Source organism: Hylobates moloch, unplaced genomic scaffold, assembly GCF_009828535.3.
Source record: "Hylobates moloch isolate HMO894 unplaced genomic scaffold, HMol_V3 SCAFFOLD_5, whole genome shotgun sequence".
Lineage (NCBI taxonomy): Eukaryota > Metazoa > Chordata > Mammalia > Primates > Hylobatidae > Hylobates > Hylobates moloch.
The window spans coordinates 22,680,751-22,696,068 of NW_026652280.1; the positions used below are offsets into that span (position 1 = coordinate 22,680,751).

The 15,318-nt window shown below is 38.2% G+C and overlaps 1 protein-coding gene across 4 annotated transcripts in view; it reads right to left on the bottom strand.

The window, feature by feature from the left end:
* WDR7 (WD repeat domain 7) overlaps nt 1-15,318 on the bottom strand; it is a 376,679-nt gene that overhangs the window by 99,583 nt on the left and 261,778 nt on the right. For all 4 annotated transcript variants that reach the window (XM_032152211.2, XM_032152210.2, XM_058438305.1 and 1 more), the window contains one exon: nt 4,057-4,243. In XM_032152211.2, the coding sequence (XP_032008102.1) occupies nt 4,057-4,243 (187 nt within the window). The remainder of the gene's footprint in view (nt 1-4,056; nt 4,244-15,318) is intronic.

The window sequence follows — 15,318 nt, forward strand, 5'->3', positions numbered from 1 at the left end:
ATAGAAAGTCATACTAATCTTCATGACAGAAAAGGATGTAATAGCAAGATTTAAATTGCCCACTGAAAACTTCAGTGTTTGTGTCTGTGGACAAACTACATGTAGATAAGACCTAAGCGCATCTTTATGCTTGCTGGTACAAGCCTAATGTAAATTTATTTAAAAACAAAATCAAACAAAATATTAAATACTAACCCTGAATAAAAGCCCATCACTTCTCCTCCCAGGCAACAAAACAGTGTATACTACTGAAATTGTGTTTTGATCAGATTTAAAAATAGGCTCCAAAATTAAGTCAAATTTCAGACAATCGAAAAATGTGAATGTTTCTCAAGACAAACCAGGAGAACTGCAATAACAGAAGCCAGCACTGCTGACGGGTGGTGGGTGCACACGGCAGCTGCAGCCAAGGGGAGGGCAGAGGTTGAAAAGATGTTCTAGGGCTTCACGCAAAGGCCAGCTGCCTCGTACTATAGGCACAGACTCCTGGGCTCAAATTGCCTCCTAATCCTTCAAGTCCCATTGAGAATCTTCAGTCCTCCTGTATCCAGAAAACTATCTTGCCTACCATTATGCTAAACTGCTCATTCTAGAGTCAGGCAGCTCTTGATCTGCTGAATACAAGGACCTAACAATGGCATCACCACCAGTACTTCTGACACATAGGAAGACATTTCATCTCTTAATATATGCTCACTCTTCTAAGTAATTTGCAAATATAAGCCCATTTAATGTATCTTAGGAGACAGGTACTTTAATTAGCTCCAACTTGTAGATACAGAGAGGTAAAGTAATTTGCTGGAGGGCATACGGCTAGGGAGATACCGAGGTAAAGTGTAGGATGCATAGTAGTATGATAGGAGGTAACTCGGGGCAGGCAGCAGCTGTTTAGGTTTGAAATGAATGTCCTCTACCAGTCTTCTTGGGACTTTATGCTGGCAATGCCCAATCTGTAGACAAAGCCACAGCGTTCCACTCTAGCCTTCAGTTGCTTCTCTGGTCTCTACTTCCTGAGCATAGAGCAGTCAGTAGAAAACTATGGACCCCGCTACCTGACTTCAAACTATACTACAAGGCTACAGTAACAAAAACAGCATGGTACTGGTACCACAACAGAGACATAGATCAATGGAACAGAACAGAGCCCTCAGAAATGATGCCACATATCTACAACTATCTGATCTTTGACAAACCTGACAAAAACAAGAAATGGGGAAAGGATTCCCTATTTAATAAATGGTGCTGGGAAAACTGGCTAGCCATATGTAGAAAGTTGAAACTGGATCCTTCCTTACACCTTATACAAAAATTAATTCAAGATGGATTAAAGACTTACATGTTAGACCTAAAACCATTAAAATCCTACAAGAAAACCTAGGCAATACCATTCAGGACATAGGTGTGGGCAAGGACTTCATGTCTAAAACACCAAAAGCAATGGCAACAAAAGCCAAAATTGACAAATGGGATCTCATTAAACTAAAGAGCTTCTGCACAGCAAAACAAACTACCATCAGAGTGAACAGGTAACCTACAGAGTGGGAGAAAATTTTTGCAACCTACTCATCTGACAAAGGGCTAATATCCAGAATCTACATTGAACTCAAACAAATTTACAAGAAAAAAATAAACAACCCCATCAAAAAGTGGGTGAAGGACATGAACAGACACTTCTCAAAAGAAGACATTTATGCAGCCAAAAAACACATGAAAAAATGCTCATCATCACTGGCCATCAGAGAAATGCAAATCAAAACCACAGTGAGATACCATCTCACACCAGTTAGAATGGCCATCATTAAAAAGTCAGGAAACAACAGGTGCTGGAGAGGATGTGGAGAAATAGGAACACTTTTACACTGTTGGTGGGACTGTAAACTAGGTCAACCATTGTGGAAGTCAGTGTGGCGATTCCTCAGGGATCTAGAACTAGAAATACCATTTGACCCAGCCATCCCATTACTGGGTATATACCCAAAGGACTATAAATCATGCTGCTATAAAGACACATGCACACGTATGTTTATTGCGGCACTATTCACAATAGCAAAGACTTGGAACCAACCCAAATGTCCAACAACGATGGACTGGATTAAGAAAATGTGGCACATATACACCATGGAATACTATGCAGCCATAAAAAATGATGAGTTCACGTCCTTTGTAGGGACATGGATGAAACTGGAAAACATCATTCTTAGTAAACTATCACAAGGACAAAAAACCAAACACCGCATGTTCTCACTCATAGGTGGGAATTGAACAATGGGAACTCATAGACACAGGAAGGGGAACATCACACACTGGGGACTGTTGTGGGGTGGGGGGAGGGGGAGGGACAGCATTAGGAGATATACCTAATGCTAAATGACGAGTTAATGGGTGCAGCAAAACAACATAGCACATGGATACATATGTAACAAATCTGCACATTGTGCACATGTACCCTAAAACCTAAAGTATAATAATAAAAAATAAAAATAAAAAAATAAAAATAAAAATAAAAAAAAAAGAAAACTATGGACCCAAAGCATGCCAGAACTTAAGGGAATGGCAAAGCAAAGGGCTAAGAACTCTACTTTTAAAAAAAAAGTTAACAAGGACAAGAATGAAACACCATTTATTGAGAAAATCCAAGTGGTGGTAACATTTTCATTAAGGACGGCATTATGGGACAGTTCAAGAATTCCAACCACTTCATACCCACTGGGATGATTATACTAAAAAAATAAAAAAGAGAGAAAGAAAGAAAAAACCAGTGTTGGCGAAGCTGTAGAGAAAATGGAACTCTTGTGCACTGCTGGTGGGAAAACAGTCTGGTGGTTCCTCAATAAGTTAAACATGGAATTATCAGATGACCCAGAAATTCTACTCCTACATATCTACTCAAATGAAAACAGGTGTTCAAATACTTATGCACAAATGTTTATAGCAGCTATATTCACAATAGCCAAAAGGCAGAAACAACCCACATGTCCATCAACAGGTAAATGGATTAACTGTACGTGATATAACCATGAATGGAATGTTATTCGGCCATAAAAAGCAACAAAGCACTATTATATGCCACAACACGAATGGAACTTGAAAGACATCATATCAGTGAAGAAGCCAGTCACAAAGGACCACAGTTTGTATGGTTCTGTTTATATGAGATATGCAGAATAGGCAAATTCACAGAGACAGAAAGAAGATTAATGGTTGCCAGGGCCTGGTGAAGTGGTAACAGAGGAGGACTGCTTAATGGGCATGGGGCTTTCATTCAGGGTGACTTCTGTGGGGACTAAATAGTGGTAACAGTTGCACAACACTGTGATTATACTTAATGCCACTGAATTGTACACTTTAAGATGGCTACAGTGGTAAATTTCATGATATGTGTATTATACACCAAAAGGAAACAAAAGAACTCTTTGCAGGAATCAGGAGGCTGAGTTTTCAAACCAACAGTAATCTCCACCACCAACAGGACCTGCTGCCCCATCAATCCTAGTCAGTTGGTCACCACTTGTGTTTCCCACCTATTTGACTTTAGCAACTCCCTCAGTTCATCTTCCTCTTGTAGAACTCTCTCATCATTGCTTCCCTGGATCACTGCCACCTCCTCATGGCTGGTCCTTTACTGTGTTTAAGTGAAACCTCAACATAGTTGATTTAAAAGCTAATATGAGTGTGGAGGAGCAATTCCCCAATTTGGCCACGTATGCTGGCCATAGTCATTTCTGATCAAGTATCAGGTATTTAATATATATATCATTTTCCTTATAAACAATATTATACTATTATTAGCAAGTAACATTTCACGGTATAACATACAATTGGAAAACTATGTCACATAACATTCACTGGCTCAGGGCTAAATCCCGATTGTGTTAAAATTATAGAAACATGCTTTCTTTTCATTGTCCATATTCAAAACTTCACATATTGAGACACTTGGCTATTTTTTTATCTATTAAACATGAATAATCTATACAGAATGATCAATAAACCCACCAAAAAAACCCCTAAAACAAAAAATGGTGACAAATTAAATTAACCAGAATCCGCACATACTTGGCAAGTTGTTTCTCAGCATCGGCACAAAGTTCGAGAAGCCCCATCAGAACAGCGGACACATCCATGTAAGGCTCCCAAACAGTGAACCCGCGTCCAATCAGATCAATGGCTGTTCTTCGGATAGTGCTGTGTGGAGGAAGTTTGGGGCTTGGAGGCTGTAGCAGAAGAAACGTCAGTGCCTTGCCTGAAATTACAGAATAAAAGAGCAAAAGGGGAATTTTACTTTTGTAATTCTTTTGAAGCATACTTACAAAATATAATCCATTTTTGATTTTTTAACTGAAAAATGTATTGAACCTCAAGACTACACAAGACCTTGAATAAATGGTTTGCTCAGCCACATTCTTTGAAAAGTTAGGCTATATTGTTTTATACCATATTCTAAAGTGTTTTAATTACATATTATATGTAAATGAGTATATATAATTTCAAAACATATCAGTGATCTTAAATTCCAAACAATGTTTCTCCCTAACTCAGGGTCTTGCAAAGTAGAGATGGTTTTCAATAATGTAAGATGGTATTTCTTAGCCTTTCTTCTGCATCTAACACAGTTCATATGTAAAATACTCCCCCTCAGTAACACCTCTCATTACAGGCACGTTGCAATGAAGGATAGAGAATGTAGAACACGTAGTTTGAAAAAGCTTCCCTCCTGAAGCATCTATTTTCCTCTATATTCTGGTGTATGTACTGATATAGAACAATGATGTCAAGTGTGTGGTAAGCTCTTCATATGATTTTGTTAAACATGTTAATAGTTCACTATTATTTCTAAATCTGATGAGATGACCTAGATCTCAGTGAACATGTATTCCTTTATGTTGAGGATGATGCTGACAATTTGTATACTTATGTCTAATGGCTATTAAGCCACAAAACTTTATCTACTTCAGAAGGCATTTTGACATTTAAAAAAGAAAACCAGCAAGGGTTACAAAAAGCAAATTGTAATTTAGAAGAGTTTTTGTTTGTTTGTTTTTTGAAGGGAAGAAAGAAAATAGTGCCTAAGTCACAGAACAGTACAGCATGCTGATTAAGAGGAACACATGCTTCAGGTTTAAGACAGGGAATTAACCACAGTTCCATAAGTTATCGGGGGCAGGCCTAGGAAGGTACTCACTCACTAAGCCTGACTTTTCTCATACTGTTGGGCTTATTCTGAATACCTATTAAACATGGCTCTTTTCTAAATGAAGAAAATGGCATATAGACTTTAATACAACATATCCGACCAACAAAAGCATATAATAATTTTTATATTATAGTCAACTGTTAGATGAGAATGGATTGAAATGGAAAGGATGAGAAGGGAAGAGTATTGTAAAGCCAGGATAAGAGTCAGTGGAAACACTGAAAAGTAGTGATTCTGAATTTCTTCTCGGTCACGGAACCCTTTAAGAATCTGATGAAAGCCATCAGTCCTTTCCCCAGGAAACTACACACACAGCCATACCCATCAAATTCTGCAGAAGAATGTCAAGGCAGCCATGGATTGTGGATTAACAATTCCTGCAGTAAACTAAACAACATCCCAAAATTCATACTTCGTATGTGTATTTGTAAATTTTACTCTTGTATTTAACCATATAATTATAATATGTAAAGCTTCATGTTTTACTTTTGGATCAGAAAAATAATAAACTCCTTTACAAAAGGTACCACACAGTTTTCTATTTTCTGCCAGCACATACGTGTCCTTTTATCATATGAAATGCTCATATTTTTAAATACAAGCATTTCCCTTTTCCTCAGTAAGTCTGTCTGCTCTTTGAGGGTAGAAACTGTGTTTCACATAACTTTGCATCTTCTAAACCACCAACCACAGTGCACACATTATTTACATAAATGAAAAATAGGTCTGCTTTTACTGTCAGAATATTTCTAATACAGCTCCCTGCCCCACTTTGTCAGAATGTTATTTCAAAATGTCTAGTGATCTACCATTTTCCTGTTTATTTTTTACTTCTTGGAAGTCATAAGAGCTATAGAAAAACTCCAACTGCTATTCTCTGCAGACATCCTGAAACACCAGCAGCCACGGCTTCCAACCTAAGCAATAAGGGTCTCTGGAGGTGAATCCTTGCTAAATATTGCAAAAGGAGGTAAAGTTTCCTAAGTACAATCTTTTACAGCATTTCAGTCATCATTTTCCTTAGTGGCACTTTACCATTTTTGTATTCATCACAGATGGGAGCATACAGGCAACACTAGAGACCTTACTGATTTCTAAGGGCCTCTGTGTTGGGAGCTCTAGAGGAAGCTTCCTCGCCACTCTGGACAATGTTTTCCTGAGAGTGAAAGTAAACAATAAGTGGTCGATGTTTTGATATTTTCCATCACTGTTCTGACAAAGTGGGAAGGACAGCACTGGGGAACTGATCACTTGCACTTGGATGAAATGACAGAAAAGCGTTCTCCTTTTCTGCCTCCTTTCAAAAGACCCTCCTTTCAGAAGGCCCTGGCTCTACAAGGGCCACAAGAGTGTCTGCTGCTCCTCTGTCAAGCATGGCCTCACTGTGAGAATGTGTGGCTCAGCAGAAAACACAGGGTCCCTAGAGCACCAACATCCCTTCTCTTAAATCATTTTCTATTTCACTCAATGATCTCATAAGTAAAATTCCCCTACAGCATCTCTCCTTCTTTAGTTCAAATTATAGTGTCCAAGTAACATAAAGTAAAAATCCCTACAGTCTTGGCAGGGCAGTTTTTACAGCTCTGGCAGGCCATGTGAGGGCATTAAAAGGAGAGAGGAAAACGGGCTACTCTACACACAAATTTCAAATCGACCGGTAAGAGTATGATGTTTTCTCTTTTTCAGGGAGCTGTTTTGGAATTACAAAGATGTACAAATGTTAAAACTCCCTATCTATCTCTAACAACTTTTTCCAAATAAAACATGTAAATAACAGAAGTGGAAAAAGGATTTTCAAGTTAAACCTTTTGATTTCTAGCCTTGTTGATCAATAGGAAGCATACTACTTTTCTGCTACTAGCATTAATGACAATGATGTTCTGAAGGAATAATCTGGGATGCCTAAGACTTCAAACTTCTTAATCATCTATTCTTTATGCTGATATTAAGAAATCAGCCTTTAAAAAATATTATGTAACAGAAAGATACAGCTAAATTTATTCCTTTCTTAACTTATATTGTATTCCCTAATTTAGGGGTTTTCTAATTTATAATTCCATATGACACAGGTGCTCTGCAACATGGATCAAAGAGGACCAAATGCTGAAATCAAGATAATGACAGGTCTTCCCTTTTGATAAAGTCTCATGACATAATTTTATGAATTTTGCCTCCCAAAATTTTTCTTAAACAGTTGGTATTGAGTAAAAGTTGTATATTTTAATCTGTATAAGATAGAATCTAATTTTGTAGAAAATAAATATTTTCTTATTTTATATAAATGGACCACTATTCCACAGTATCTCACTGACAGGGCAAGGTGAGGAACGATGCTACCATTGACCATCATCACCAATCCCTTCTTAAAGGTTCTCCAGTGACGGTATGAAAAAGTTCAGCTAACTGGCCTGGCATTCAGTCAAGGATTTTCGCATTTGGTGCCAACCCATCGACTCAAAGATTCATGTAATACCTATGAATTGCATATTGCTATACTCTACTATGTGCTAGGGAAAAAAGGAGAATAAGACTCAGTTCCTTCCCTTAAGGAAATTTATTATAATTCAGGAAACAGGAGCAAACAGGCCATCTGAATATATTGTGCATTGTGTTATAATTTTTATAAGCACAAGATATCAAGACAGAGCTTAACAGAGGCACTTAACCTCATCTTGGGGGGTATAAGAAGGCTTCCAGGAGAAGGTGATCTTTATGCCATAACCTTAAAAATAAGTAGGAATTATCCAATTAAAGGAGAAGGGAAAGAAAACACTCCAGGCAGAGGAAAGAGCATGTGTAAAGATCAGGAAATGAAAGAAAACATGGCAGGATCAAGGGGTTACATGTAGTAAAACACGGATAGAAACTGTGTGTACGTATGGTTGGGGAAGGGATAAATGGGTGAAGGGGAGAAGAGGGCAGGGGGGATGAAGTATACCAGTGAAACAAAAGGCAAGACAGGTTATTACAGCTCCAGGACAAAGGGCCTTATATGCCATGCTAAGGAGTTTGTTTATTCTGGTGATAAGAAAAAAACATTACAAAGTTTTAAGCAGAGGAAAGATCTGATCACATTTCATTTTTAAAAAATCAGTATTTGAGGTGTCATGTGATTAGAAAAGGGCAAATGCCCTTTTAATTCTGATCTTCTCATCCCCAGCCAAATGGGATTAATTAGAACCATAGAATTTCTGAATGGAAAGACCTTTAGAAAAATCTGGTATATTTCTATATTCTATGAGATAACAGAACCATAGAGGACAAGTGGTTAGGTGTAGCACTGGGTAAGGAGTTGAGGTCTCTGTGGCCCCAACAATATATAATAACCAGTACACAACTTATATCCTTGTGAACATGTTGTATTCATGACACTACCAACTATGGATTCAGAACTACATCTACAGCCAATCCCAAGTCCACTTTCTCCTCCTTCAGAAATAATTTCAGCTGAGTTACAAGCATCTCCCCAAAACAGAAGATTAAGTAATGTTTTATCTTTTCTCAAACAATGAGTTTTTGTCACTGATGCAACAGTTAACAATACCAAGGTTCCTGTAATTGTCTTCGCTCTAACTTAGTCGCATCATGGCCACAAAATGGTTAATTCCACATCCAGCATAGCATCCACTTCCCAAGCAGGAAGTGGGAGGAGGGTGAAGGACAAAAGGACACGTGTCAGTTAAGTCCAGCTCCCTTTAAAGTCTAATTACATATTTCATTGGCCAGAATTATACCATATAATAATTCCCTACTTTCAAGGGAGGATGGGAAATGCAGTTTGTCAGCTGGACATATTGCCAGTTTCAACAAAACTGAGGCTTTGTGACCTGGAAGGGGAGAATCGTATGGGGTAGGTAGCTACCAATTTCTACTGCATCTTCCCTGCTTATGTTAGAATGAAATTTTTCCTTTTAATATGGCAAATACTGCACACACAGTGAACAAACACAAATATACTATCTTTTGGCATTTATTCTATTGCTTAAAGCTATTTTTATGTATTTATTAATTTACCTTTCACACTTGCTAAATAGGTTAAGTTCCCTGGGCCAAATGAGATTCAAGAAAAACACTTTTATGTTTGGCCTAAGGCTTAGCACAGTGCTTTATACTCAATAAGAACTTAATATATAATTGTTGCTTTGGTAAATGTTGAAAATTACTTTATACCATATGTGCCTAGCACAGTCAAAATTATGCACAGGTCAGAAATTTCTAAGAGTCTGCTACAAACTTGTTTTGGACAATGGCAAAGTTTCCAGTTATATGGTGAAATATGAAAAATATAAATGATGTACAAAGTCTTTTTCATAAAGCTATATTTATTCAATGTAAAGGAGTGCTTATTCTGAGGTATGGTCTTACTATTTTGGTGAGGTGATTTTCGTACCACTTTTTTTGGTGAATATATTTTTTTAATAGAGTCGTATTCTCTAATGTTTATAAAAAACAAAAAAAAAATTGAAATAGTACTAATACATGCCCTCACATTTTATTTTTAGAAATTTTACTGGTCCATGATATCCAAAAGACTGGAAATCATTGCCATTTGTAATAAATTTACTGTCCTGGGGGAACTAAAGAGCACCTTCTCTATCTAAGTAACACAAGCAGTAAGACCTTTTACTAGTCACCCGTCTTGATCGAAAATGTCAAAAGACTCCTAACTCAACTTGTTATAGGATGGAATTCAGCATTATTCATGTCAATCTGGGGCCATCTTCAAGATTAAGTTATCAAATTAGTGGTGTTTCTTACCTATAAACTAGGTGAGCAGTAGAGATACTGCAGCAGCTTTATAGTGAGAATTTAGTGTGTAACATCTCAGCACCACCCCTGTATGTCGGGCCAAATGTACAAATAAACTACTGAAATGCAGACAGACTCGGAATACTAGAAGACAAATCAAAATGAAACAAAATTCTTTAAAAAGCAGAAAACACTTAAAATCCAGCATTGGATACAACACAATGAACGTAGACCCTCTGGCTGTTGAGAAATGTATTCTGCTATGCTGTCAAGAATAATAATAGCTCAAATTTTAATGCTATTAATTCATATCAAATTTTTAATTTTCTTAAGAGTCCCAACTTGAATTGTACTGTTTTTTTTAAGGTGTTATGAGGTGATATGAAATAGCAAAGCTGCAAGAAAATATTTATACTTTGCTGTAACAGCAAAATGCTAAAAAGGAGAAAAGGATTGAGGCAAAGAGAGCAAAATACAGCCTATGTAAGCTGTGGTTAAATAGATGACAGTATTATATTATGGGTAACTTGTTGCTCCGGCAAGATGAATATTGTTCAATCACGAACCGACCAATGAAAAATGCCAATGTTTAAAACTTTTGTAGTATCTGGCTATGTATAATGGCTAGCCCTTTTCAAAAAGTCATAACACACACCCACACACAGGCATGCACACACATTTGTTCTCTCTTATTACTTAGAATTGCTTAATGAATTTCTTTTTTGGAACATTTATTTATCCCTATCACAAAGCACAGACTCAATTTATTAACGCACCCTACACTTATTGAATGCCTGTTATAGGAAAACACATCATTAACTACAAAGAAATATAGTTACGTATTTTTATAAGCATCATGTATCATTTTCAGCATAAATTTGTTTGATAAATAACACTTTTATATTGCTATTTCACTTTTTTCCTCTCTTACATCTCTAGAACAAGGGTAGGGACTACACCTGATAATAGTACCTTCAGTTCACAGCACATACACAACAGACACACAGAACACAAGCTTTTTTTTTTTTTTGAGACAGAATGTCACCCTGTCACCCAGGCTGGAGTGCAATGGCGTGATATAGGCTCTCTTCAACATCCGCCTCCCGGGTTCAAGCGATTCTCCTGTCTCAGATTCCCAAGTAGCTGGGATTACAGGCGTGCGCCACCATGCCTGGCTAATTTTTTGCACCACCACGCCTGGCTAATTTTTTGTATCTTCAGTACAGACAGGGTTTCACCATGTTGGCCAGGCTGGTCTCGAACTCCTAACCTCGTGATCCGCCTGCCTCGGCCTCCCAAAGTACTAGGATTACAGGTGTGAGCCACCACTCCCGGCTAATTTTTGATATCTTTAGTAGAGAGGGGGTTTCACCCTGTTGGCCAGGCTGGTCTTGAACTCCTGACCTTGTGATCTACCTGCCTCGGACCTCCCAAACAGAACAGGGACTTCTTTTAATCACTAGAATTATTTTATTCATTTAAAACACATACACACAAACAGTAAAATGCCAATGGTGTATACTAATAGAATACCAGAGGTGCCTCACACCTTTATTTTCTTATAACCACAGATGCAACTGGGACATTAATCATGTAGTTTTTTTTAAAGTTTCCATTTGTGCAGAAATGGCACAAAATAATTAAGGATTTTAAAAGTTGTAAAACTAGTGACATTGTTCCCAGCCTTCCATTTGTAATTTTTATTTCCTTTTTAAAATTTTTGTCTAAGTTCTGGATTAAGAAAATGTGGCACCTATACAGCATGGAATACTGTGCAGCCATAAAAAAAGGATGATTTCATGTCCTTTGTAGGGATATGGATGAAGCTGGAAACCATCATTCTGAGCAAACTATCATAAGGACAGAAAACCAAACACTGCATGTTCTCACTCATAGGTGGGAACTGAACAATGAGAACACATGGACACAGGAAAGGGAACATCACACACCGGGACCTGTCGTGGGGTGGGGGAAGGGGGGAGGGATAGCATTAGGAGATATACCTAATGTAAATGAGGAGTTAATGAGTGCAGCACACCAACATGGCACACGTATACCTGTGTAACAAACCTGCATGTTGTGCACATGTACCCTAGAACTTAAAGTATAATAAAAAAAAAAATTTAGTCTAAGTTTTCCCTTGACATTTCCCTTAAACCCAAAGACCTCATAGGAATCCGTGGTTACCCACAGGAAGTTTCTAGAACCAGCCATCATAAGCCCCCATAAACCGCCAGTACACCCATTAGAAGACAGTGACAGGCGGTGGATTACTGAGGAGGCTGACAGAGGGAAATGTGGATGGATGGTACACAGAAAGGAGGAGGGGAGAACTCCTCCATGACAAGGGGTCCCTCGCTAGAGGCAAGGGAACTTGGATTGAATGGCAACCAATGCTAACAGAAGACCATTGGCCAGAGAGAGGAGTTTTTAGGATTAGAAATTAAAACAGAGTCAAACCATGTTTACCAGGGAGAATAACATTTTCTTACTAGAATTATTACAAAACCAGAGAGTTTTAGAGAATTTTTTAAACACCCCTGAGGCACAATTCATGACTATTACCGCTGTCTGCTGGTAGGAAACACAAATAACTACTTTCTTGGGCTTTGGTCCCTCCTAGGCTAGTCAACTGGCCTAGTTAAGACAATTTCATTCCTCATACTTAAAAGAAAATCATCAGTGAAGACATAGCCACTGCCGGTTGCTGGATCTGAATAGTGAAGAAGGGGAAAAAGGTCATATTTTAAAAATACTTTAATTAATAGCTCAATTACAACCAAATTCCTATGGGAGAACATATTATATGCACTTTAAACCAAATGAATTTATGATGATTTATGCCATTACAATGAGTGCAAAATGAATTAATAATGATTGGCCACTTATTTCAAAGTGTAACCAAGTGAATGAAGCCTTTTCCCACTTGCTAATGTCCATCAAAGAACAAGGATGGCAGAGTGCCATCTAGAACTCTATTCCTTTGCTTTATATATATCCTTGATTTAATTAAAAATAATTCCAAGGTACCCATTATTTATGAATATGGAATAATTAAGAAACACTTCTATAACTAGAAGCTTTGTGTTAATGCAATTATTAAAAATTGCTTTCAAACTTTTTATATCCTGTACTGCATAAAAATAAGTCATTTCTTTTAATAGAAAGCATACAATAACTGTTAAATTAAGAAATTAATTTAATAAAGATATTTTAAAATTCATTAACATCAGTTTAATCAAAACAGTCTTCAAACTTAGTTAGCTATTGCCTGTCCTATAATCAGAAGAGTATAAAATCCAAATTCTCTTTGATTTAAAGCACATTTTTTTCTGTTCTGCTGAATTTCAAATTAAGTTGTGTCATATGGGGAAATTTAATCTCATTTTGCTTTCGGTATAATGTATTTTGGATGGCAGACCAAAATAGGAGATAGTCTTAGCTTCCTATAAATAAGCAAAAGGATGTTACTTAATGCATGTAGCCTTCTTCTACCTAGGGAAGGTAAAAAGTGCTGATTGTTTGACGGTCAGGGGATCAGCAATAAAGAAGTAAATAACAGAAATAGATGTTTATGAGGTCAAAGAGGTGTTAAAAAAAATCCATTAATCTACTGAATCTTTAATTGAATAGTCCTAACACTTCTATATCCCCTTCCCAAAAGTGGAAGGACTATTGAATGGCATGAGTGAAAGAGATGGAGGGAGGGAGGAAGGGAGACAGACAAGAGAACAGCCAGGTTTCAGTTCTAGCTCGAGCACCTATTAGCTGAATGATCCTATTATTCATTTCATATTTACTGAGTGCCTGCTGTGTACCAGGCCCTAGTTTAAGTGCAGATTTACAAAAGTCTATGCTCTTCTGAAGCTTATCTTCTAGTTGGGACACACAAACCAAATAAACAAATATATCAAGTGGCACTAAGTGTTGTGAAGAAAAATAAAGCAGAGTAAGATCCTAGAAAGTGACAGACAGGGAAGGACTCTGCAGAAGGTGACAGTTGAACAAAGACTTGAGTGAGATGAAAGAGAACCAACCGTGTGAGTATCTGTGGGAGAAGCACAAAGGGCCCTGAGGCAGGAGCCTGCCTGGGATCTCTGAGGGACAGCAAAATGTCCAGTGTGGCTGGATGGCAGTGAACAAGGCAGAGAGTGGTCGGACATGAAGTCACAGAGGTAGCTGCGGAATGGATCATGCTGGGTCTTTTAAATGTGGGGTTTTATTCGAAGTGTCATGAGAAACTTGTGGAAGGTTATGTGGAGGACAGTGATGCAGACTGCTTTCAACTTGAAAGCAGCTGGGCCCTGTGTATGGAATAGACTGTAGTGGGGCAAGAGTAAAATTAGGGAGGCCTACTGAGAGGCTCCCAACGGCTCAGGCAAGACAGAATGCTGGGTTGGACTATAACAGGAGTCATGGAGTAGTGAGAACCATCTGAATTCTGGATTTTTTATTTTATTTTTTGAGACGGGGTCTCACTCTGTCACCCAGGCTGGACTGCAGTGGCGCGATCACAGTTCACTGCAGCCTATACCTACTGGGCTCACGCGATCCTCCCACCTTAGCCTCCTGAGTACCTGGGACTACAGGTGCACACCACCACACCTGGCTAATGTTTTGTTTTGCTTTGTTTTTCTGTAGAGATGGGGTCTCATTCTGTTGCCCAGGCTGGTCTCAAACTCCTGGGCTTGAGTGATCCTCCCACCTAAGCCTCCCAAAGTGCGTGGATTATAGGCATGAACCACTGTTCCTGATCTGAATTCTAGATTAAAAACATTTTTTTTTTGTTAAGATAGAGTGGACAGGATTAATTTAGGGATTAGATGTAGTCATGACAGAAAGAGAGGAAGTATGATTCTCAAAAATTGGGCATAAACAATTAGGTGAATGGTGGTGACATTTAGTAAAACAGTAATAAGAGAGAAGTTTCCTCTTGTTGTTTTGAAGCAAGGGGCAGTTATCCAAAGTTTAGTTTTGGGACATTTCAAACTTTAGATACGCTCAAACGTTTAAGGGTGGGTGTCAGCTAAGTCACTGGATACACAAATCTGGAGACCAATATAGAAACCAGCACTAGAATTAAAATTAGGCTGGGCACAGTAGCTCATGCTTGTAATCCCAGCACCTCAAGAGCCTGAGGTGAGAGGATCATTTGAGCTCAGGCAATCAAGACCAGCCTGGGCAACAAAGTGAGACCCTGTCTCTACAAAAAAATGCTTTAAAAAAATTAGGCATGGTGTGTGTACCTGCAGTCCCAGCTAGCTGGGAGGCTGAGGTAAAAGGATCCCTTGAGCCCAGGAGGTAGAGGCTGCAGTGAGCTATGATCGCACCACTGCACTCCAGCCTGGGTGACAGAGTGCGACTGTCTCAAAAAT